Source organism: Alosa pseudoharengus, unplaced genomic scaffold, assembly GCF_046254945.1.
Source record: "Alosa pseudoharengus isolate Yale_2024_CS ecotype anadromous, Long Island Sound unplaced genomic scaffold, YU_APseudo_1.1 YU_APseudo_1.1_scf_5, whole genome shotgun sequence".
NCBI lineage: Eukaryota > Metazoa > Chordata > Actinopteri > Clupeiformes > Clupeidae > Alosa > Alosa pseudoharengus.
This window is the reverse complement of record NW_027468837.1, coordinates 18,592,635-18,615,926: the sequence shown is the minus strand read 5'-3', so window position 1 is coordinate 18,615,926 and position 23,292 is coordinate 18,592,635. Positions and strand designations below refer to the sequence as shown.

At 39.9% G+C, this 23,292-nt stretch overlaps 1 protein-coding gene across 1 annotated transcript; it reads right to left on the bottom strand.

Annotated features, from left to right (window-relative positions):
* Window positions 1–404: 404 nt before the first annotated feature.
* Window positions 405–19,770, bottom strand: tgfa (transforming growth factor, alpha). The gene is made up of 7 exons (XM_076269170.1): window positions 19,731–19,770; window positions 18,222–18,398; window positions 9,457–9,571; window positions 8,585–8,683; window positions 6,117–6,226; window positions 977–1,072; window positions 405–418 (listed from the first exon to the last, which is right to left on the bottom strand). The coding sequence occupies exons 1-7, from the start codon at window positions 19,768–19,770 to the stop codon at window positions 405–407; spliced, it is 651 nt and encodes a 216-aa protein (XP_076125285.1).
* Between the last annotated feature and the right edge of the window lie 3,522 nt (window positions 19,771–23,292).

Below are 23,292 nucleotides of genomic sequence, written 5' to 3'. Positions count from 1 at the left end.
ACTAGTGCGGAGCCTGTATAAAAACGTGCCCACAGGCACGCTGCATCTGGCACCAGTCTCCGTGTCGGAGAGGTCAAGATCTGTTAAATGTTTCCCTGTCTACAAAACTTCCAGTTTATGGAGTACAGTTCTAAAGCACAGCTCAGCTATAGCCAAATGCTAACTAACAGACCAGCTGTCCCCCATGCACTAAAATGGCTTAAAGTGGGTTCCATTCTTTGCTCACAACATGTTAAATTATTGTGAAAAAGAGGAGACTTGTAGTGCGTATAGATGTTATCAGCTTGGCCACAACTGGTATATATCAACTTTGCGTTCAGTAATGTTGCAGCTGGGTATCCACCCAACACAGACAGTGTATTATATGGGGAGGAATCCTTTTTAAGCCTGATACCCCCAGACTCTTATTCCTTCCAATCTGCTCAGAGACAGATACAGAGAGAGCTTGGGTGAAGATCAAAAGGGGAGTGAGAAAGATGGCCAAGCGTCTGAAGGGACAAGAGACAGAGATAAATGAAACCATTGGAAACAATAGCCAGGGCGTACCTCCCATGAGGTACAGGGAAACACACAAGAGGCGAAGGCTCCTGTGCCCATCATGTAATGGATTACATAGTCCCGGCAGCCCACGCGTGTTACATTACAACTGGATTTCTTCCCACCCCTCCCTCTCCTCCTAAGCTGCCTGTGTGGGAGTCCCCCAGCAGAGATCCTTAAAGCAGGCAAGGCTTTGGTAGCTTAGCCAGTCTGCTCTAAAAAGCTCCACACCAATCCAATTTCGACATAATAGGATTGGCAACCATAACTGGACATATGAGGGGAGAAAGAGCGATGCAAAGGGTGTTGTATGAGATAGCCGAGGCCTGTGAAGAGAGATCTGGTCTCCAGAGAAGCACACACTCATAAGCAAATTAAAAAAAGTGTGTGTGTGTGTGTGTGTGTGGGGGGGGGGGGGTCCTTGCATGCTCGCTCTGACATGCTCCGTGCTGGTTCCGGCACCTCTCATGGGCTGACGCCGGGTGCTGCACTTCTCCGACTCTCCTCAAAGCCTTTTCTCTGCGCACAAAAGGGTCTGGAGAGCAAAGCAAACAAATAACTGGCAAAGTCAGTAAATAGACAGGAAGTGGTCGAAACCTTTCCCTCAGCAAAAAGAGCACTCTGGTACGAAGGCTCTTTGTTCAATTGTGCCTGGGGTTTCTGAAGGACTTTTTATGTTTTGCTTTTCTATTTGCTTCTCTTAAAATATTCAGGAGATGGAGGAAATAAATGGATGCTACTTGAAAGCAAAAGGGAGAAAGAGAAGGAAGGACAATGTCAGAGAGGGGAAAGGCATGGCGTGCGATGAGTAAGAAAGCATGAGATGTCAGGCCTGGCACTGGCATAAAACACTGGGTAGGGAGTGAACCGAATGATAAAAATAAGAGACACACACACACAAACATCAGCTTTCAGTCTTCATTGAAAAAAAGTCACACACACGACAATATGCAATTGACATACAATACCCATTGATAATCATTACACAAGCAAATGTCCTACTCTTATGAAGAATATATTACCACTGTTTTTCATTGGGGTGGTTATTGTCAAAAAGAGGTTAATATATCCACATTTCAAAATGGCTATAATTCAAAGGCATTATACAAAGGTATACCTGCTGTGCACACAGATTAGGTTTACCATGGATGTCACCTACTTTGTAAACAACATGCCATAATATCTTTCAAGCTAACCAAGGTCTTTATACATAAAGAGGAAACAGTTTGCAAGTGCAGTTACAGTCTTTAAACTCCGAAGTGATTATCAAGGTACATTTTGAGAGCTTAAACTGACACAAATGTCAAATGTAGACCACAGGGGACAAAACTGAAGGGTTGTTCAAAAAAAAAAAACCTTCAGCCTTGATGAAACATATTAATGGTCTTTGTGGCCTAAATTAAATGACAGGCCACAACTTATGCAACAATCATCTCAAGTCAATACATTATCATTTATCAGTTATGGAAGACTACTTTTACCATGCAACATCCACAGGTTGGACACAAAATAATTGTTTGATGGTATTACATTAAATTACATAAATGATCTTCATTCTTTACAGAGTCTTAACTTCAGGGGAAAACCAATAATCTCCCTATCCCCAACATGGAGAACGTGTAGAGCCTTTCAGATGTAATCTTCTTACATACTCATCTTAGTCGTACTTCAGCTCTACTCTACATGGAGTCATATAACAAGCAAATCTGAAATAACAATCAAACACCTTAAATAAATAAACCAATAAACAAAATGTATCCACAAATATGTTTAGCCACATCATCCATGTTTGCAGACATTTGAGGTATTTCACAGGATTCAATTTTTTCAATGTTCTCTTTTTTCTGATATTTGGACAAAAAAAATCAGTACATTCTTGTGAACAAACACCTGACAGGACATCTGACGCTCTCAGCTCTTCTCCTATCCACAGGAGTCTATAAGGATGGAGGGGAACTCCCTTCTTTGTTGCCCTGCTGCCTTCCTACTCCACCCACTATACTGTTCTAAAGGAAAAAAAAAAAGACTTCTCTGAAGCACAAAACTATTCTCCATCCATTACGCATTCCCTTCAAAATGCAGGAATGCTATAATTACCAAGCAGATAAAACCTTTGCACATCAGCACTTATATATACACCTCCCCCAGGCTCCAGAATTGACACCGAGGTGCTTTACAAACAGGGCTGGTCTCTGTGTGACTTCTGCAGAGCCCACAACATTCCTTAAGAGTATTAGTTAGCATGGCGGCTTTGTTTAAAACATTTGGTGCTATGGTGCTAGTGTGCACTTGTGTGGTTCTCATGTTGGTGAACTGAGTGCATATACTTTGAGCTTTACAAGGGATCTTAAATATTAAATTTGGAAGTGAAATAAATTTCTTGGGAAAATATTGCAATCTGCTTATCAACCTCTAGTACAGGACTTTTCACATAGTATATGCATGATCAACTCAACTAATTGTTAGTGGTGCTTTTATCTAGATAAATGACCAGACTAGATTACAAAAGTACACCAATATAATAACTATAACATCTGACAATAAAAATAGGTGTTATGGTCAAATGTGCTCAAACTTACGTACTAGATGAAGATTATTTATTAGAATGAGATAATGGATAACATTTCAACTATACATGAAACACATTAAAGTTGAAATAGAACTTTGTTATGGAGTTTAAGTTCAAGTAGTTTTTAGTTGAGGCAGGGAGCATTTGGTCAGCTGTAAACCAAAAGCTTGTCATAATAGCTGACCTAATGCATTTAAGTGTAACTGTGAGGACTTGATTGGCTAGAGTGATCTTGGTTGATTCTAAGTGGAAAATCCTGTCTGTTTAGCTATACGGTTGCTTTTATCCTCTAATATATTTAAATCCATAAGTGCTCGACGTGATCAAGTGAAGACAAATGGGGACACTCATTTCATACAAACATTGAAGAAGTCCCTAGGAATTAATGTTATTCAATCAAAGATGCTGTTTGCTTACTAAATTCAAGAAATGCCAGAAAAATAACTGGAACGTCTTTAAGCCATGTAAAATATGTCCTGAAGGCTGTATGTGCTTAAAGTGCAAAGATAGGAAAAATATGTTGGACTAATTATGAACTAGCATGTCGATAAAGGGTACTATAATGGATAACTGTTTTAGCAAGAGTTCTCCTCTCCAAAGCATTCACAACCACCATACACTTAAAGAGTGGAACTTCATTGTGTTTGATGTGAAAAGGAGTTTTTGAAGTACATGCATACAATTTCTCTTTGAAGTGGTCATTATCCTTCTACTCATTTTCTGTGCATTGGGGCTCAGCTCATGATAATAGACACTCAGGCTGCAAATTCATGTCCCATTTTTGTCCACATGTGACATAAATGTGTAAACCCCTCATTATTAGATGCTAAAAACAAAAGTATTTAATATAGAGGTTTTGTTCCTCTGTCAGTGTCAAACACCATATAAACTAAAGACTAAAATACTGTTGTGCTTGTTGTTTCCAGCATGTGACCGCTTTTAAAAAAGTGATATATATATATATATATATTTAAAAGACAAAAATGGAGGACACCTGGAGTGTTTTTGTATGTCCTTAGGGGTCAAGTATATGTGCAATTAAAAGTCACATTCCTAATTATTAATTCTTGAGACCCTAAAATATCCTGGGTTAGGTAACTGTTCAGGCTGGGTTTTATAGATGTATGCTAAATCATTTGTCAGACATCCACTGAACTCAAATACTTAGCTTGTATCTTTGTGGTTAATATTTTCATTCAGTCTTGTTTCACACCCTTGTTCTCTTGCTAGTCTGCAATCCCAATAAGTCCAGGGACATTTTGACATTCAAGAGAGACGCAAGGTCCTTCTACCATCCACATAACAGGTCTGCTTGGTGTCCAAATCCATTGAGAAAATGACTGCATCCTTCTCTAAATCCATCACTCGGAGCGGTCTGCCTGTGAGGTTGACTCCAAGTTTTGTCCATGTAATAATGCGAAGGTCTGAGAGGGGGGAGCATGGCCTTGGGAAGGACACTGGAGGCACTCGGCAGACCCAGCTTTCAAACCACTGTTAAAAAAGACATACATTTCAAACATACGTTCTCACAACATATTCATTAAAACTATCATGATGGAACGGGCAATATGTTGAGCATTATCTTTAATAAAATCAGTGCTGACTTCTACACTGGCAGGCATAAAATACTGCTCATATCGCATAGTCCCAAACATTTTGCAGACAATGGAAAACACTAAACAGTTTCTATTTGATCAGTATTCACGATATTCCTTGAGCCTTGCTGACCTTTTTTTTGGTGATGCTTTTTAAGTGGGTATACTGAGATGGTGATGCTTTTTAAGTGGGTATACTGCGTAGTCCTACGCATCATGTACTGTAGACTACACAACGGCTGCAGCCAACTGCAACCACATCTGCAGCCTAAACTCTGCCAAAAAGATAAATGTAGGTGTAGTTTTGTTTAGTTCTTTTCCTCCTTTGACGACTTGCTAAATATCACTGAATGATGCATATGCATATGAGCAATACTTTTGACTGCCAGTATACTATCTAGGACAGTTGACTTCACAAGATGATACCTCGTGCATAGGGAACATGATCTGGAAAGACATGCAGAGAAAGGAATGAAAGAATGGTGATTTAAAAGGCAGACAGTAAAAAAAAACAGCATTTCATGAAAAAAACCCAAAGAGAAGCATGGGACTGACTCTATGGCAACAATGACCTCCATATAACCAGAGAGTCTCACATATGCTACTGTCATGAAAAAGAGGTTTTCAGCTGCCAAATTTAATTCAATAAGGAAAGCATACTCCACACACACAGCAACCTTAGGAACAGGATAATTAGAGATCCCGACTGTCCAAGATTCCTACAATTCCAATTCAAATTGCATATATTTGTGTGGTTATCCGGTGCCTTGCAAGGGGGCAAATGATGGGATGATCATTTTGTCCATTTCGGTCCAAATCCCCTGACTGCTCAAATGGTTCTCAGTCAAACATGTAAGGTTGTGATCGTGCAAAACTGACAAGCCCTCAAGCTCTGTATGTCTCTGGTTCAATCTTATGCTATGGCTCATAGACATGGATTTGTTTTAATAATTTGTGAAGGCCATTAAAGCTCTCTGCTATTATACTGAATATCCCACCCAAAGTCTGTTTTCAACCGAGGACAAGAGCCGAGAAAGCACTCAGGAATTTAATATGTTCAGAACGAGCAGTGCTAAACAGAACTAGAACCTGAAAGTACATCAGTTGCTTTGACAGAACTTCAGCCAAAAAGAGTTTGTCTTTGTGCCGTCCTCTCAGAGAGGACGAAAGACAGATGGGCCACCAGGTGAAGATGAACGCTTCAGCAAAACGAGCTCAGCAGGTCATTTGCACATCTCACCTCCCAGTCCAGCTCAATGTTGAATGACAAAACCCAGATCCCCCATCGGCACATATAATTAAGCTCCCCACGACAAATATGACAAGAATGACAATGTGCTTACAAAGCGAAAAACTAAAACAAAAACTAAAGCAGGGCCAAAAGGTTGAAAGTATAGGATAGGGGAGTGTAGTACCGGTCTCTGAGTGGCAGCAGGAGGTCCTGGCCTTCAGTATGCTGCTGGGTTTCTCAGAGAAGCAGGGCAGGAGTCGGCCTCTCTCACAACCTCCACGCCTCCACCAGCAACTACACCACAGAGGGAGAGAAGGAGAGAGGGAGGAAGGCCAAGTGCAATGCGTTGATTAGTAAGATGATAAACAGTGTCTGGTAACATGTTATGGACTTATGTGATTGGTGACCATTGAATGCAGGTTATATGAAACTTAAACCTTCAAAAGGCTTTACACAGATATAACATTTTCACTTTAACAGGGCCATCAGACATCCCATTCAGGACTATTAAAAAGGATGTCTTTTAAAGATTGTCTTGGGTAATTCTGCCCTTAAAAAGGAGTGCTAAGAAGATGTTTACTTTACGATCCTGCCATTTATTAGATAGGATACAGGTGGGTCTCAAAACATTAGAATATCGTGGAAAAGTTCACTCATCTCTCAAGTCTCTCATTTGCCTCTTGACAATAAACCATAGATTCTCTATGGGGTTCAGGTCAGACGAGTTGTCTGGCCAATTAAGCAAAGTAATACCATGTTAAGCAAACCAGTTACTTTTTGTCATCTCCTTTAATGATTCCCGGGAAAATGAAAGACCTGGCTGCACGAAACTTGGTGGGCATGTAGTCCCACAAGGATGACAGGGAACCGTTGATTTTCATTTTGATCCAGCACCCCCCCCTAAAAGGAGGGTAGGGCGGACACAGTTTTCTGTTAATATCTCCAGAACCGTAGGGCCTAGGAGGACCAGATATTTTTTCTATGTTGGTCTCAAGGGGCCATCCTAACTCATCCCATAACCACTCATTTGCGGTATAGGGCCACCTGGTTAAAAATGAAAAACCAAAAATGTGGCATTGTAATCGCAGGTATCTTTGGCTGACATGCTCAGAACTGCACGGAATTTGATGTGTAGGATCATTGACACCCTCTAAGTTTTATGGAATTCCGTTCATGGGGGACCAACAAAATGAATGTATTTGTACATTTAGTGTCTGCACACCAATAGGCCTAGATGGTTGTGTTGAGAGTGTGTGTGTGTGTGTGTGTGTGTGTGTGTGTGTGTGTGTGTGTTTGTGACAAAAAAATGCACACACACACACACACACATAAACACACACCCACGCACACACACACACACAAAGACACATATGCACGCACGCACACACCCACATGCACACACACACACATAAGTACACACACACATACAAACACACAAATAAAGACACACATGCACGTATGCAAGCAGACACACACATATAACACACCCACATGCACACACAAACACACCCAAACACATGCACACACGCAGGCACACACACACACACACACACACACATAAACGCACGCACACACACACACACACGCCTGCACACATTCACACACATAAAAGCACATAAACACACACACACATCGTATTACACCCCCACACACACACACACACTCACAAGCAACCACACACACAGGAACACACATATACACACTCATTTACATACACAAAAGTTGCAAGAGTAGGGGATGGAGTAGGAGACAATTTGACAAGCGGATTTATTTTTGCGGAGAGAAAGTGCAGGAGTGAGCGGTCATATTTTGTACCTCTATGAGGAACATCTAGTTTTAAAAAGCACAATCAATAAGAAAATACCCTCTTGAAAACTACGGACCTTTAACATTTTAAGGCAAGATTCAGTGGTTTATGTGTTTATAAAAAACAGTATCAAAGATGTACTTAAAGTGTTTGAAAGAAATGACACTTTAAACCAGAGCAAATCTCCTGCTGAACTACTCATGCCAAATGCTGTTAGTACCATGAAATAGACTTCGTTTGTTCCGCTAATGAAGCCCTTTAGGAGAATCTGAATATTAGAGACAGGCATGGCCGGATTATGAACTTTCGGGCCCCTGGGCCAAGATGTATTAAGGGCCCCCCACTAATTGGCGTATATGTGGGAGGGGGGGTTTGGGGGTCCTCCCCCAGACTTTTTTTCATTTGTTTGATGTGATTTCCTGTATTCTGGTCCATTTTGGGGATGGCCAATACTAAATTCAATCAGATTCATAGCCTACATCCTTTTTTGTTGATATTGAGGCAATGATTCCATGCAAAGGCTTGGGCTTCAGGGCCCCCTGACCCCTTGGGCCCCTTGGGCCTGGGCCCGGTAGGCCCGTGCAGTAATCCATCCCTGGAGCCAGGTGTGCTGGATTAGAGTGGAGACCAAATTCTTTGGTGGGTTAAAATGAAGAGGGATGGTCAGGTACTCCTCCAGCAAACAACAACCCCAACGACTGTTCTACTGTTCAGGCTGTGCATTATTGATGTCAGCGGCACTTCGGGAGGCGGAGGAAGAGGAAGAGAATGAGGATGAGGAAGTGGCTACTCACTTGAGGAGGGTGAAGAGCAGCATGAGCATCACGCATCCCACCACACAGAGCACCAGCATGGTGGCCACTGAGTGCTGGCCGTGGTTGGTGGCGACAACCGCCAGCAGGTCAGCATGCTCACAGCGCATCCCAACAAAACCTGGGTGGCATCTGACAGTGTGAAGGGGAGGAACAGAGTGGGGAGAGAGAGGAGGGAGAGAGTGTGTGTGTGTGTGTGTGTGTGTGTGTGTGTGTGTGTGTGTGTGTGTGTGAGAGAGAGAAAGAGAGAGGGAGAGAGAGAGAGAGAGTGGGAAAGAGAGAGTAGAGAATGACGATATATGCACATTTGAAAGGGTTAAAAGTAGCAAAGAAAGGGGTACAAAAGAAGAATGGCAACATAGATACATAGAGGACGGAGATCTACAGTCCCATGAAAACTAAAAGACCAGTTAATATCTTTGATGGCAGATCTGCTGTGCTGGCAAGAGCTCTTGAGTTCCATTGTGCTCTTTTGAGTCTCCGCAAAGTCAACCAATCCCCTGCATCTGTGTCCCCTAATGATCCTTCCCTCGTCCATCACATCAGCATTTCCAGCCAACCAAAGACAAAAGCTGTATGCCTGGGCTACGCATTTCTGCAAAGCCAGCGGTTCTAACTAGCCAGTGGATTTCTCCGATAGAAAGTCATCTTCAAGTAATGCACTCTTCATCACATTTGAGAATCCTGCCATGACTTTTAAACGATCCAATTAAGCTAATCTTCAATCTTCATTACTACGTTATCACCTCTATTCAAAATGAAATGCTCTCTTAGGAAAACGAGGTTAGCCAGACAAAAGAAATTGAAGACATCCATTTGATTTAAGTGAAAGCCAATGAAAGAACTATTTCATTGAGGTGTTGTGCTTGATGTGTTGGTGGGAGCATCAGGTGTTTTGTACTCACATACACGCCGCAGTCTCCTCCAGAATCAGAAAGCGGCAGGTGCCATGGAAACAGAACTGACTATGGGAGTCAGGACAGTCATCAAAGTGGGAGTGGACCGCCGCCGCTACAAACTCTGGCAGGGGTAGAGTCACACAGACACACGCGTCAAAAGCATAACGATACACCAACAACCAGCACCGACATGATTCTATTTACACAAAAGGCTTCCTAGATCATATTTCACATTTGCAGTTACAGATCTTAGTCAGTGGTTTGCTTTGATATAGTTTTCATCTTCACCACTGAACACCTTGAATGTCATCATTAGAAAAATATAAAATAAAAGTAATTATCTCTGTATTAGTTTTCAAGGGCATAATACATTCTAAGAAAAAGAATTCAAATCTATGCTGAATATGATAAAAAAAAAATGCTTACTTCAGCTTTGAAGAACATAGCCTTGCCATCACTTAAGCACAAGCTTTTACAAACAAAAAACTAACCAATAACTACAATGTGCTATTTTACACAAACCTGATCAAATTTTGCAGTGTCAAGTCTATTGTAGTGTCTCACTCGCATATGGTTACATATACACATAATTACCTGTTTTTAAGTAAGCCATTTAATTTATTTTGTTACATTTTTATTTTTCATTTTTCGCATTTCATTCATTATATTACATTATATTTTATTGTATTTATTGCATCTGAAATATGTATACAAGATTCCCCAGAAGTACATAAGCTATCAAGTTAGTAGATGGCCAGAAAAAAGTCCAGTTTCTGTCAGTAGTCCAGACTCTCATTTAAAAACAAATCTAATTACTTAAACGGGGTGGTTCAGGATTTTGGACATAGCCTAGGACCTCATTTCCAAGTAAGCAAGTGTGATATTTATCAGTGGAGACCGTTTTCAACACGTTTCATCAAGTCCTTCTAATTGCAGGGTTCGCAGGTGCTAGGCTAGCGCAAGTCATCAGTATGTGTTAGCCTGTCACTAAAAACAGTCTTACCCACGCCTGAGGCAAATTCCAGACAATCGATATAAATGTCTGTGTTGATAGAATAGTGTTAGAAATACAACTACCTCACATCGCGTTGCAATAGTTATACTTTGTTTCCTGAAGTTGGTAGTAGGCCTAGGCCTAGGCATGTTAACGCAGCGGCGGACTGATATTACCAAGGCTACTACTAGGCATCCCCATTGTATAATGTTAGAAATAAAACTATCAACACAGACATTTACATCGATAGTCTGGCGTTATAATTTATTTGCCTCGGGTGTAGGCCTACTGTGGAGTGGGTAAGACTGTTTTTAGTGGCAGGCTAACACTTACTGATGACTTGCGCTAGCTTAGCACCTGCGAACTCTGCAACTAGAAGGAGTGGAGGATCGGCTATAGTATGGGGAATTGTGTTATTTTAGGAACGATTCATATAGATTTTTGCAATTGGTGTTTTTTTACTTGCTAGGACCCCATTGAATACAAAACAACCCGTTTCCAATTTTTTTCTTCATTTTCAGTGCCAAAATTCAAGATGACGGACAATACTGTATATGCGGAAAAATAATATAAAGGCTTAAAGTGGTCAACTTTTTGATAAATATACACCTAATAAGGTAGACAAGTGAGATACAGACTATTTTCAAAAGATGTATTGCATCATTTGCCAAAAAATGTGGAGAAAAAATGGAAAAAATCTGCAAAATAAACAATAATGATGAAAAAATCATTATTGAAGTGTTCAACAAAACATTGTCATTGTCACTCAAGTATTTATCCTCACCACTGTCACTGTCTTTTTAATATTGGTGTACATCTCCTCAGAGCCTTCACACCTGCAAAGTTGCGTGAATGGTAAGTTGTTACTCTTGCATGAACACCTTATACTGCGGTGCTGGTGGAAGTTTTGACAGAACAGGAGCCCATTGCCCATCAACAATTTGTCTCCATCCCAGTGATAGTGAGTCAAGAATCTTTGGAGCAGGCACTGTATCTTGTGCCCAAACATTTGCTTGCCTGTGTGCTCTCAGAATTTCGATTTAATTTCAGTTATAGAGCATCAAAACATTACACGTCTCATGGCGCTTTACAGAGTGTTAAACATTCAGACAGAGCCCATGAGTAACAGGGGCGAGGAAAAACTCCCAAGAATGGGAGAAACATATAGGATGAAACCTCAAGCAGATCCACGACTCAAGGGCCTGACCCATCTGCCTGGGGTCAGTTACAGGACAGTAAGGTCTATATACAGAGAATAGAACATGGTATTTAGAGCCACCTGAGGTATATGTTACAAAGTGGTTGGATGGTTACATAACCAGTATGATAATGCATGAATCCTATTTAGTGTTAAGTTCAAATAGTCCAGTGTAGGGGATGAATTGTCTATAGGAATTAGGAGTCGTCATCGGGCAAATAGTGGGTCGCTAGGCTGCGCGGGCAGAAATCCGAGCATGGGGACAGCAATAGGCGATGGTAGGGCAATCATAGGGATGGGATTTCCCTAGTTCCCGAGTTTTTCCACTCCCTGGTTGGGTTTTAGAGTTTTAAACATGTTCCACCGAAGGGCTTTAGCTGTTTGAAAACCATGTTTTGAGGAGCTGACACAAATTTCTCACATCCAGCTAACACGTCTGGAGATGATGAGGACCTACTACAAGCCTACAAAGTGTGTTAATGACACCATCATGACTTGATTGACTTGAAACAGAAACCTTTCCTTTCCCACGAGATAAACGGTAAATGGCGGGACAAACGGTTGACTTTCAATTCCCTGATAGGATAGGATACAATAGGATACCCGATAGGTCCACCGTCTCTATACACGATGTGATTGCCCTGAGCGAAGTTTCGTTTTTCCACCTCACAAGCCAACAGAGAGTTGCTAGACTAACCTGACTGCAAATTACATTTGCTGCCGCTAGGGTGCGTCAAGATTTCTAGGATGTATCTTTTGTCGACGTTCTCCAGTGCCCATGATAATGAGACTGTCTTTGTTGATGTCTGGTACCCTGCGAAGGGCAAGCACCAAGACATCTGTGTGACATGTAGATATATGAGGTTTTGCCAAAATGACTTACTGCTACTGCCACCTTTGTGTGTGTGAACTGTGACTGGCAGTTTACATAGTTCAACAGCTTTATGACCAAGGTAGAGGATGAGGTTGGCTTTGGTTTCCTTCGATCCCAGGAAAGCTTTAAAGTCTTTGATTGGTGTAGTCCTGTATTTTGTATCCCTTGTCATGTGCTTTTCCCATTGTATGGACCTGTCTCGTCCTGTCTTTCATGGAGTTTGTGATGGTATAGTTGTTAAATAATAAGTATATATCATTGTAGCCTCGTGCCTTACTTTCAACATTTTCAAAGAAGCATTCTGCCAGATCTTGGCAACAGTTTATGTCACTTTTCCTGACAACCATCTCCTGCACAACAGCCATGCCATCTATTAAGATGCTATCCAATGTGTGTGCTAATTGCACTGAGCTACTCTCTGTAGATTGTTCAGAGGATGCTGTTTCTGAAACCAGTCACAATTCATGGATGAAGGCAGACTTAGCTGTAGTGGGCAGCATTAGGCTTGCATATAATCAACAAATTCATATGTTCCCACAATTTTCTGCAAGTCCTGTTAACAGAATTATTGAAGACCAAAGAGCTCATTGTGGACTTCAGGAAGTCTAAAGCTAGCACACACACCCATTCTCATCAATGGGACTGAAGTGGAGTGTATCACCAGCTTCAGATTTCTGGGTGTCCACATCTCTTGGACCCTCAACACCTCTACCCTGATCAAGAAGGCTTACCAGCATCTCTTCTATCTGAGGAGGCTAAAGAAGGTCCACCGGCCTCCTCAGATCCTGTTGAACTTCTACCCCTGCACCATCAAGCGTATCCTTACCAACTGTGTCACAGTTTGGTATGGCAACTGCTCTGCCCACAACCGAAAAGCACTGCAGAGGGTGGTAAAAACTGCCCAACGCATTCCTCACTCCCCTCCATTGAGGCCATCCAGGGCAAGCGATGCTTGCATAAGGCGCACAGCAGGTTCAGAGGAAGCTTCTTTCCTGCAGCTGAAGTCTAGCTCTCCATCCCAGTGACAACCAACCAACTAAGCACCCCCCCCCCACCCCTGTCCAATGCCTCCTTGCCTGTGCCTGTTAAGGTGTCCACGACCATGGCAACCTTGACAGGGACAACAAGGAGGCAGACCCCCCCCCCCCCCCCCCCCAATGTATGTTGTTTATACATTGTTCACATTACATAGCCATATTTATTCTGCTCTTATAAGGTACTGTAACTGCTAATACACTGCACATATTTATATTACTCTAAACCTCTCTACTTTATATAAATCAACTGTATACTGTCTACACTGCACTATATTTCTTGACCTGTGTATGCACCACCTGTCTATACTTTGTATATCACATTGCACTTTTCTGAAAATCATGACATCTCATGTCACCCATGGTCATATTTATTACCTAAGTCATTCAATTGTATTTGAAAATGTATGTATATAATGATAAAACCTAACATATATCCATTTAAAATGTTTAAAAAGGCGATTATTTGCAATTTTTGGTGATATATCCGCCATCTTGGATTTTGGACCTGTGCAGTCCGGGAAAAAATTGGAAACAGGTAGTTTTGCAAACTATAGGGTCTGAAGAAGTGAAAAAACATAATTTGCAAAAATCTATATGAAATGTTCCAAACACCTTTTTTTGCTACATATCGCCCTGCACTACTATGTGTTGAAAACGGTCTCCACAGATATCACACTTGCTAACTTGGAAATGAGGTCATATGTCCAAAATCCTGAACCAACCCTTTAACCCTATTAGTCCAGTCATTTTAAGCCAAATATAGGGGTCAAGGTTGAACAAATTGCAACACAAGCAAACTTAACTGATTTTGAATCCTCAATATGTCCTGAGTAAGGGAAAAAAAGCCCCGAAGAATCCCGATAGTGGAAAGTTTAGAAAAAGACCCAAATATACCCTATTCATGCGCCTATTCAGTATTTTTCTCACGTGAATAGGGGGAAAAAATTAACCTTCACATATCACCATGAAAATTACTGAGTTGATTACTTACATCAAGACAAACAAAAAATGTATTATAAGTTTTTTGAAATTGTTTGTTAACATGGGCAAACAGGGCATAATGTAATTACGTATAGTTAATTTGTATAAATACCACAACGGAGCCAATAGTCCAGGCAAAGGTCTGACCCAAAACTAATTGCAACAGAATTTATTTTCACATTTTTATATTTCAATTGGTGATCTTTACACCATAGTAAAAGACCATGAAAATCTAGTTGGTGGAAATATGTTAAAATGAGGGTTGTTTTATGCATTATTCTTCAGCAAATACTGACAAAACTGTAATTAGAATGTTGTAGAATACACATTCTAAAGAATATCTGACCCCATCTAACTTTACATGGAATTTTAGAATCTTGCATTGTTGAGGAACATTCTTTTATTTTCAAAGAGTTAATTTCTTTGGCTTATTTCAGACTGGTTTGTCGCAAAATTGGTGTCTATTTTTACATTGTGGCCCTTTGAATCAATGGAAATGGTTGTTGAATCTTTAAATAGAGCCAAGTGTGTTTTTGCATGTAAGTGTTCCACAATGTGTAATCTGTACAAACACATAGTTAAGCATTATTCAGCCTAGGAAAGTGGTTTTGGTGTTTACGTAATCTGATTTAGAGGTCACTAAAACATACAGTATATGTTTTCTAGGTATCAGTCCATCATTTTGCAAGTCTTATAGTATAGCACCTCTTGCCCAGGGGTTGACTGATATACTGTCTGTCCAACCAGAGGGGCCTGTATGATGCCCCTTTACTTTGCACAATTTTTGTCTAAAACAATAATCGGACAGCACAGTATGTTTATGTTAGTGAATGCAGGAAAATTGTGAAGGCAAAGTTGAAGATGGACATGATCATGTCCTAATTCGACAGAAGGGTGCAGATGGGATAACTGCAGTTAGCCTCCAAGTGACTCTATTGTTGTGACATCTGGCAAAAATGCTATACTAATAAATATAGTTTAAGATTAATAATTAACAATGCATGCCTATGCATGGGTCATGGTTTTACCAAATTCAAAACTATACATATTCTAAAAGTATATGCACTGTATATGAAATATAGCATCAATCAACTTATGTCCCATCTTCCTCCATACCATGCATAACACATACTCCTCTATTCTGTATAGGCAAATCAAGTGAACAGCTGATACATTTTGGCCTGCACTATTAAGGGAAACAAATTAAACACCCTAAACTATATATTTTCTGAAAGCATATACCCTCCAGAGGAGATATAACACCATTTAAGACATTTCCCATCTTCCTCCATGCCATGCACAATACATTGCCCTCTATTCTGTAAAGGCGAATCTAGTGTAAAGTGGATACATTTTGGCCTATACTGTCCAGGAAAAACAATTTAAACACCATAAACCATATATTTTCTATAAGCATGTACCATCTAGAGGAGATATAACACCATTTAAGACATTTCCCATCTTCCTCTATGCCATGCACAATACATTGCCCTCTATTCTGTAAAGGCGAATCTAGTGTAAAGTGGATACATTTTGGCCTATACTGTCCAGGGAAAACAAATTAAACACCATAAACTATATATTTTCTATAAGAATATACCCTCTAGATGAGATATAATACCAGTTAAGACATGTATTATCTTCCTCCATGCCTTGGACAATTTGTTTGTCAAATGTTGCAATTAGTTTTGGGTCACTATACATTAGCTATACATAATTACATTATGCCCTGTTTGCCCATGTTAACAAACAATTTCAAAAATCTTATAATACATTTTTTGTTTGTCTTGATGTAAGTAATCAACTCAGTAATTTTCATGGTGATATGTGAAGGTTAATTTTTTCCCCCTATTTCCGTGAGAAAAATTCTGTATAGGCGCATGAATAGGGTATATTTAGGTCTTTTTCTAAACTTTCCCCTATTGGGATTCTTCGGGGCTTTTTTTCCCTTACTCAGAACATATTGAGGATACAAAATCAGTTAAGTTTGCTTGTGTTGCAATTTGTTCAACCCTTTCTCCTAAAATGACTGGACTACATCGTCAACCAATCAGAATAATGGGCGCCATAGCAATTAGCAGAACATTCTACTTCTCTGTCCTCAGCTATGTAGTGATTTTGAGCAAAAAAAAAAAAACATTAGGGTAATTCCATGGAAAATTACATTTTTTGTAACATCCATAACGCCAATAAAATGTGATGGTATGGTATGATGTGAATCATTACATGAAATTTGAGCATTTGCTTTTTTTGGCTGAAGAATGTAAATGAGAAAAAATGCACAAAAAATGAATGTTATCATTCACATCATACAAAAGCCAAGGCATTTCACTGGCGTTATGGATGTGACAAAAAGTCAATTTTCCATGGAATTGCCCATTACAGCTATAAAACCCATTTCAAACACGTTACGTTTCCCATTTTTTGAAAGACATTTAAATAATTTCTCTTGGATCACATCAATTCCTATGATCATTCCATGATGATCTCTTAAACATTGAAGCCTCCAGCCTGCAGTCAAACTAACAGAGAAAACAACTGTAAATAAATAGCCTACCCGTTTTAATGACTAGGCCTAATAGATTTTTTTTTAAACCACAAAACTCATCCATAAATAGAAGGTTAAGGTATATTGTGTAACAATAAACCATATTGACAGCATCTATACTAGGCTGCTTGTCATTACTGGCCTTGTGTCATCATTTAACAAAGTCCTTGGAAAACGGGTCAAGAGAGGCTAAAGGCAACAGCACATGTGCACTGTGGTCATGCAAATACTCAGATGCACAATGCTACCGTTAGACTTATGTCCCCATTGTTGTGTAGCATTTTATATCAAGATAAGAATTATTTTCATGACCGTTTCAAATCAGCAAAAGGGTTGAATGTTGTCTATCTTTTTCTTTCTTTCAGCCTTCAGCCTCATTTCACCCCTTTCTCTCTGCCTCCTTAGACAATTCTCCAGATTATTGATGAAGATGGATTGTCTGAGTGGACACTAACACAAAAAAAAATGGCCCCTGTATTAGCCTAAATTCTATTTGTTAGATGATGTTTACCTGTTGACAAATTACACAGTAGCCTACACTTCAAAATATAACAGCTGGGGAAAGAGGGAAAGAGTGAAAAGTTAAAGAAATTAGGTTGGGAGAATAAATCATCAAAAAGACAACCCAGAGAGAGGGGGGGGGGGGGGGTGGAGAAAGAGAATGGCATAGGAGACCATGAAGCAAGCTTAGAATTCCAGTATTCCTGTATTGTCCCCAGCTTTCAGTGGCAGTAAAAGCCTTGTGTCCCTCAGGCAGATGTCCTACAGATGTCCGGTCATTCTCTCATCGGCATTTTGGCCAAGCGCAACCCAAAGGCTGAAGTAAAGCTTTAACTCAACCATTACCCAAGAGTTCCTTTCCCATGAACACGCAGATTTCCGCCTAATCAGGACTGGCTGCCCATTCTATTCAAACATTGTGTGCGTTGCTGGCTTAATTGACTTCATAATAAGATGCATTAAATCTATCAGACGTTGTATGCAGGAGCATGTCTGGCTGGCTGGCAGAAGCAAACAACCTACAACTGTTACTACAGGGCACACACAAACACAACAGCCATAGACCCTCGTCTCACATGCACAATGAACAGTGGTCATGCATAGCCATCTCCAGTCAAGCCTGAAGAATGAGGACTCACTTCTCACTGGGTGATGGGTTGTGGTGGAGGAGATGGTAGTGGTGGAGCTCGTGGTAGGACTGGACACAGTACTGGTGGCTGGACTTGCCGTAGGTGTGGTTGGCGTGGTCGGTGTAGATTGTGTGGTTGAGGCTGAAGTAGAATTTTCTGGGACTTGTCCATAGCTAAAAAATGACCCTGCAAAATGGAATGCAACATATTTCAAGTCATTGGTCTGCATGTATACTCCGATATGAGTCATGGCACCTGTTTTTAGCTGGCTCCAAATCCCCTTCACAGAGTCACAGGGTCAAAGGGTGACTTTTGGATCTGTAAAGATATCTGCACATATTTCCAGAAGGGTGATAACATAAAGGCATGAGGAGTTTTAAGTCATCCCAGGGAGAGCACAAGCACATCCAGTATCAAATAAATAGCATCACTGTAAAGTCCACTATCTAAATATAGGGCAAAAAAATGAATGATAGTTCACTGATTTAATATTCACTTTTAATCATCAAGTTTCCTTACATGTAGCCTACTGATGCCTTATATTAACATCTCAAGATAAAACTCATCATTAGCCAATATCAAAAAGCTCCTCTTTACAGTAAGTATTCTCACAAACCGGGTAAAAGGGAGCTGTGTGAAAATGCTTTAAATTCTCTCTAATAATTCCTATCAATTTCTTTGAACTTTGAAAAGTAGGCTACTCTGCAGCATAGGTTACACATTTAATGTTATTTTTTGTGATAGGACATGAGCAATATCCATGACTCAAGTTCAGTTTGAAACTCTCCATTATTACCTGCTATGGGTTTGTTGAATTTCAAAGGGAGGGGGAACGCAGCAACTAAATTAAATAGAGATAGCCTACATCAGTCTATATAACATCATTTTGCTAATCCAACAACGATTTAAACCTACAAAGACAACAGTGAAGCAGTATTTCATGTAACTGCTGGGTAATGTTAATGGTAAGTCTTTTCTATGTCTAATTCTGCTTTGCATAGCTCTGAAGGCGAAGTGTAGGCCTATATAGGCTACCCCTTCTGAGACAGCTATAAGGACCTACAACAATGGGTCTAAATTTAACCTAAGCTTACCTAAACTTATTAATTACGAGAGGGAAAGACCTTTCTGTGGTAAAGCCATGAACAGATAATCGCAATCTACCAATTCACGGTCGTTGTTGTTGTGACTAGCCTATCCTTTTTGTTGTTCTGTGAAATTGTGTTTGACTTCAACTTGAACAAAATATTCCTAATAATAACACAACTCTTTCTTTTTTTATTTGAATTAATTTAGTTAGGTCACTCGAAATACTGGTGTCAACGATCCCAGGAAAGAACATACACCCTTCACATTCTTCTAATAATTTCACAAACAACATCAAGCAAAAGCAAAAATGTTTAAAACTCAGTTGGTTTTACTTCAAGATCCCCAATAAATCCGGTAGCATTTTTTCATGCTGAATGCAGCCAGGTTAAACAAACAAACTTTGACACAGATGTGTTTTCCAATACTCACCTGTAAGGAGAAAAATCGTATCCCAAAAAACTAGATTCATTATAAGGCTGTGGTGAGAACCAAGACCTATCGGCGCACTTGTAGGATTTATGCGCTGAAAAAAATATTATAGTCCAAGGCCATCGATTTTTGTGGTGACACGCGTTTAATTTTGAGTTCAGCTCCTAGCTGGAGAAGTGAAATGGGCTGAGCAAGGATCCCCTCATTCGCTGATAAAGCCATGAGCCTGCTTTACCCAGTAGATAACAATTTTCTTCAAGTTTGGAGCTTCTCAGGTCAATTGACTACAGAAATGCAGACAGTACTGTAACATGCACACTTATTTTCCTTGCTTCAAAGACATACGCAATATCGAGGTAAACGTTCTCTCAGAAAGTCTTCTCTCTGTCTTGAACTACCTTGGTCTTACGCTGATGTGCCGGAATGACGGAATTACCATATGGTTGCGCGTGTGCGTCGGGAGAGGAACTTATGGGTGACTGACAGCATGGTGAGGAATGTGTTTGCGATTGACAGGCAGACAAGGAGGCGGGGTATAGGCGAGTTTCACCAACTGGCGATATCTTTATTTTCCCTCCAGAAATAGCTTGTTCATGAGTTATGTTTAATCTGAAATACCTCTCTCATCACAAGAATCTTATTAAGATAACTCAATCTTCAAATTTTCATATTTCGTAGCCTATATTTGGTTTGGTCGGTAGACGTCTTTCATATTGGGCCGCAAATTTGTTTCATCGCTTTCTAGCTCGACCTTCTCGACTCTGCTCTTTCACCCCATATGATCTTTTTGATCTTGTCTGAATGTCAACAATGCTTTAGTGTAGCGATGTTTAATAACTGTCATAGAGCTGTGATTGTGATTGATTAATCTAAAACAGGACCTCATCCTCGCAAAGCGGAGCCATTTCTCTGTAGATCTCTGGTCAGGTATTTGATCTTGGTTTTTATCAGTATGCTTCAAGCACATATTGAGGTTATAATGAAGTGCAACCATCACATCATGTAAACAGAAATCTATGCATTATTGTAGGCTAAGTAGACACATCCAATTGTGGCACATCTTGTTTAAATGCAGGCCTACAAGGCCTATTTCTAGTCAACTTTGTTTATTGTCCTATACCCTCCTATTGCAGGCTTTCCTTAACTGAACAGCATCATGGGTTTAGTTTACTAACACAATTAGAAGTGTCTTTCATTAAAGGGCAAGAGCAGCTAGGCAACCATAGACTCTCCAGAAACAGAATGGTCAGGTAGCTGCCTATATGTAACTCCCACAAGGAATTTGTCTTTGCTTATTGGACACAGAGACATACACCGTGTATAAAAGACAGAAAAATGTGCATTAAGTGCAGTGTGATAGTGCAACAAGAGTAGGCCTACATGACACAGGGCCCAAGTGGCTTAAGTGTATGTGCCATTGATAGTTATGGTCAGCTGTTTATGAGAGTGATGGCATGGGGAAAGAATCGACTGATGTCCACTGGTTTTGGTGTGTCCATCATTTGCATCTTGCAGTGTTGAATGAAATGAAAGAAAATACCAGGGCTCAGATCAGGAGACATAATCATGTCCCGTGGGCCAACATATGGTTAACCCTTCAGTTTACCTGAAATAATCTGAAGTAAATATGACCAGTATATGTGAGAAGATGCACACAGACAGACAGATCTGATTACAAGACACCCTTCCTTCCATCAGAGGTCAGGATAATACTTAGGGTCTCAACATTATGGATTGAAGATGAGAGAATTTGACATTAGGACTAGCCTATTAAATTAAGATTGTTAAAAACAATCTTATAGCTAATTTGGTATAAATCACTTAAAAACATTAAAGGTGCAGTCAGTGATTGCTCAGGAAATCACATTTGTTTATGTTTATATTTAAAGTTAGCAGCAGATGCTTTTGTCCAAAACAATGTACATTATATTTTAACCAAGGACCAAACGAAGCACACCAAGGAAGTTGTGTTGCATCAGTGTCACATAAAATGCATGCCAGGACATGTGCGTACAAGATCATCACAAAGAGTTTATTTAATTCAGAAAATTAGAAGATATAGCCTACATCACCATGGTATGATTTGGAAAAGTTTGATTTCTGTCATTTAACAAAAAAGTTGTAAGAGACAAGGGTTGATATAGGCTGAAGTGAGAGGGATAGTCATCCTCCAATATTCAAAAATCAACACCCACAATATGCTACAGTGTCCCATGCTCGGGTCCAAGAGCCCAAAAATCCAACCTGCGATCATCTTCCAATCCCACCCCATCTCTCTCTCCCACTTACTTCCTGTCACACTTCATTATCCTATCCAAGTAAAGGCAAAAATCCCCCCCCACCCCAAAACGTTTATATATATATATATATATATATATAATAATATAATATTAATAATATAAAATTTAAATATATAATATTTAAATATTACATGAATGTCCCTACATTTATATATATTGTAGCGGCTGAGGAATCTTCTGGACTTCCTAGTATTGATTCCTTAGCAACAAGTCTATAGCAACAAGTGTTGAATGTTCATTACCCATTGTGCTTTGCTGGATATTCATAATGTTTTGGTTATTGGTTATATTTGGTTATTAAATCATGTAAATGTTATTAGTAGAAGATGTAATACTTCCCAAAGTGTGTGTGTTTTCATGTATGTTATGTTCTTTCATGCAGTGTAATGTAATACTGAAACAGCTACCCTTTGAGTGAAGTGTGTCAGTTCAGATGGCACAACTAGATTGTAGCCATTGAGGTTGATGTTGTAAATGTTAATATCCAATCTAGATTATTTGACATAAATAAAGCTGAAGTCATTGCAACATATTTGATTTCATTTCTGGTTTCCAGTTAACTTCTGAGGAAAGGTCAGAGTTAAAGAGAAATGGTGTAAGATAAGAGACAGCAGTGATATGTGACAGTATAGGCCCACAATAAACCCACACCACCATGAGGCAGATTAATTGAGCAAATATTGCACCTGGTTGGAAGGATTATCAGCCTGGGAATCCCTTACACCTGAGAAAGGGACGTCAGAGATGGGTAAACCACTAGTGTGTGGGACATGCTGGGATGGGAGAAGTATGGCTAGTGGATGCATTAGGGGCGCCGCCTGTGTAAAAATGCATAGGAGCATGTAAGTACACTATGATGGACCACTCGGCAGACTCATTTGATTGGTGTAAAAAAGTATTCACAAAGAGTATAACTGTTATCTTGGCTGTGGTTTACCACTAGTAAAACACCTCAGATGAGATTACTGCCTATGTCTTACTTGGCATACTGCCTATGCCTATGACTGTGGCTCCATCTTGTGACTGTTATTGGTTGTGCAACTCTGTAACATCTGAATTAATGACAAGATGATGCACATGGAGGAGTTTTGTGTCTTACTCTTATGATATGCATATGTGCTAATCAACTGAAAACAAAACCCTGCCAACCCTTGTAATGTCAGATGCAAAAAATGAATCATTTGAGGAATATCAATATTTAAAAAATCAAAAGTTAGTCTTTAAGCTTTGAATTACATTGGCTGTATCTTGCAAATCCTTCT

Excerpts from the sequence above, each read along its gene's own strand:
- tgfa (XM_076269170.1), bottom strand. The coding sequence starts at position 19,770 with ATGAATCTAGTTTTTTGGGATACGATTTTTCTCCTTACAG. Across the intron at positions 18,399-19,730 it reads TACGATTTTTCTCCTTACAG|GGTCATTTTTTAGCTATGGA; the intron begins GTGAGTATTGGA and ends TCCATTTTGCAG. Across the intron at positions 1,073-6,116 it reads CTGCTGCCACTCAGAGACCG|ACCCTTTTGTGCGCAGAGAA; the intron begins GTACTACACTCC and ends TTTGCTCTCCAG.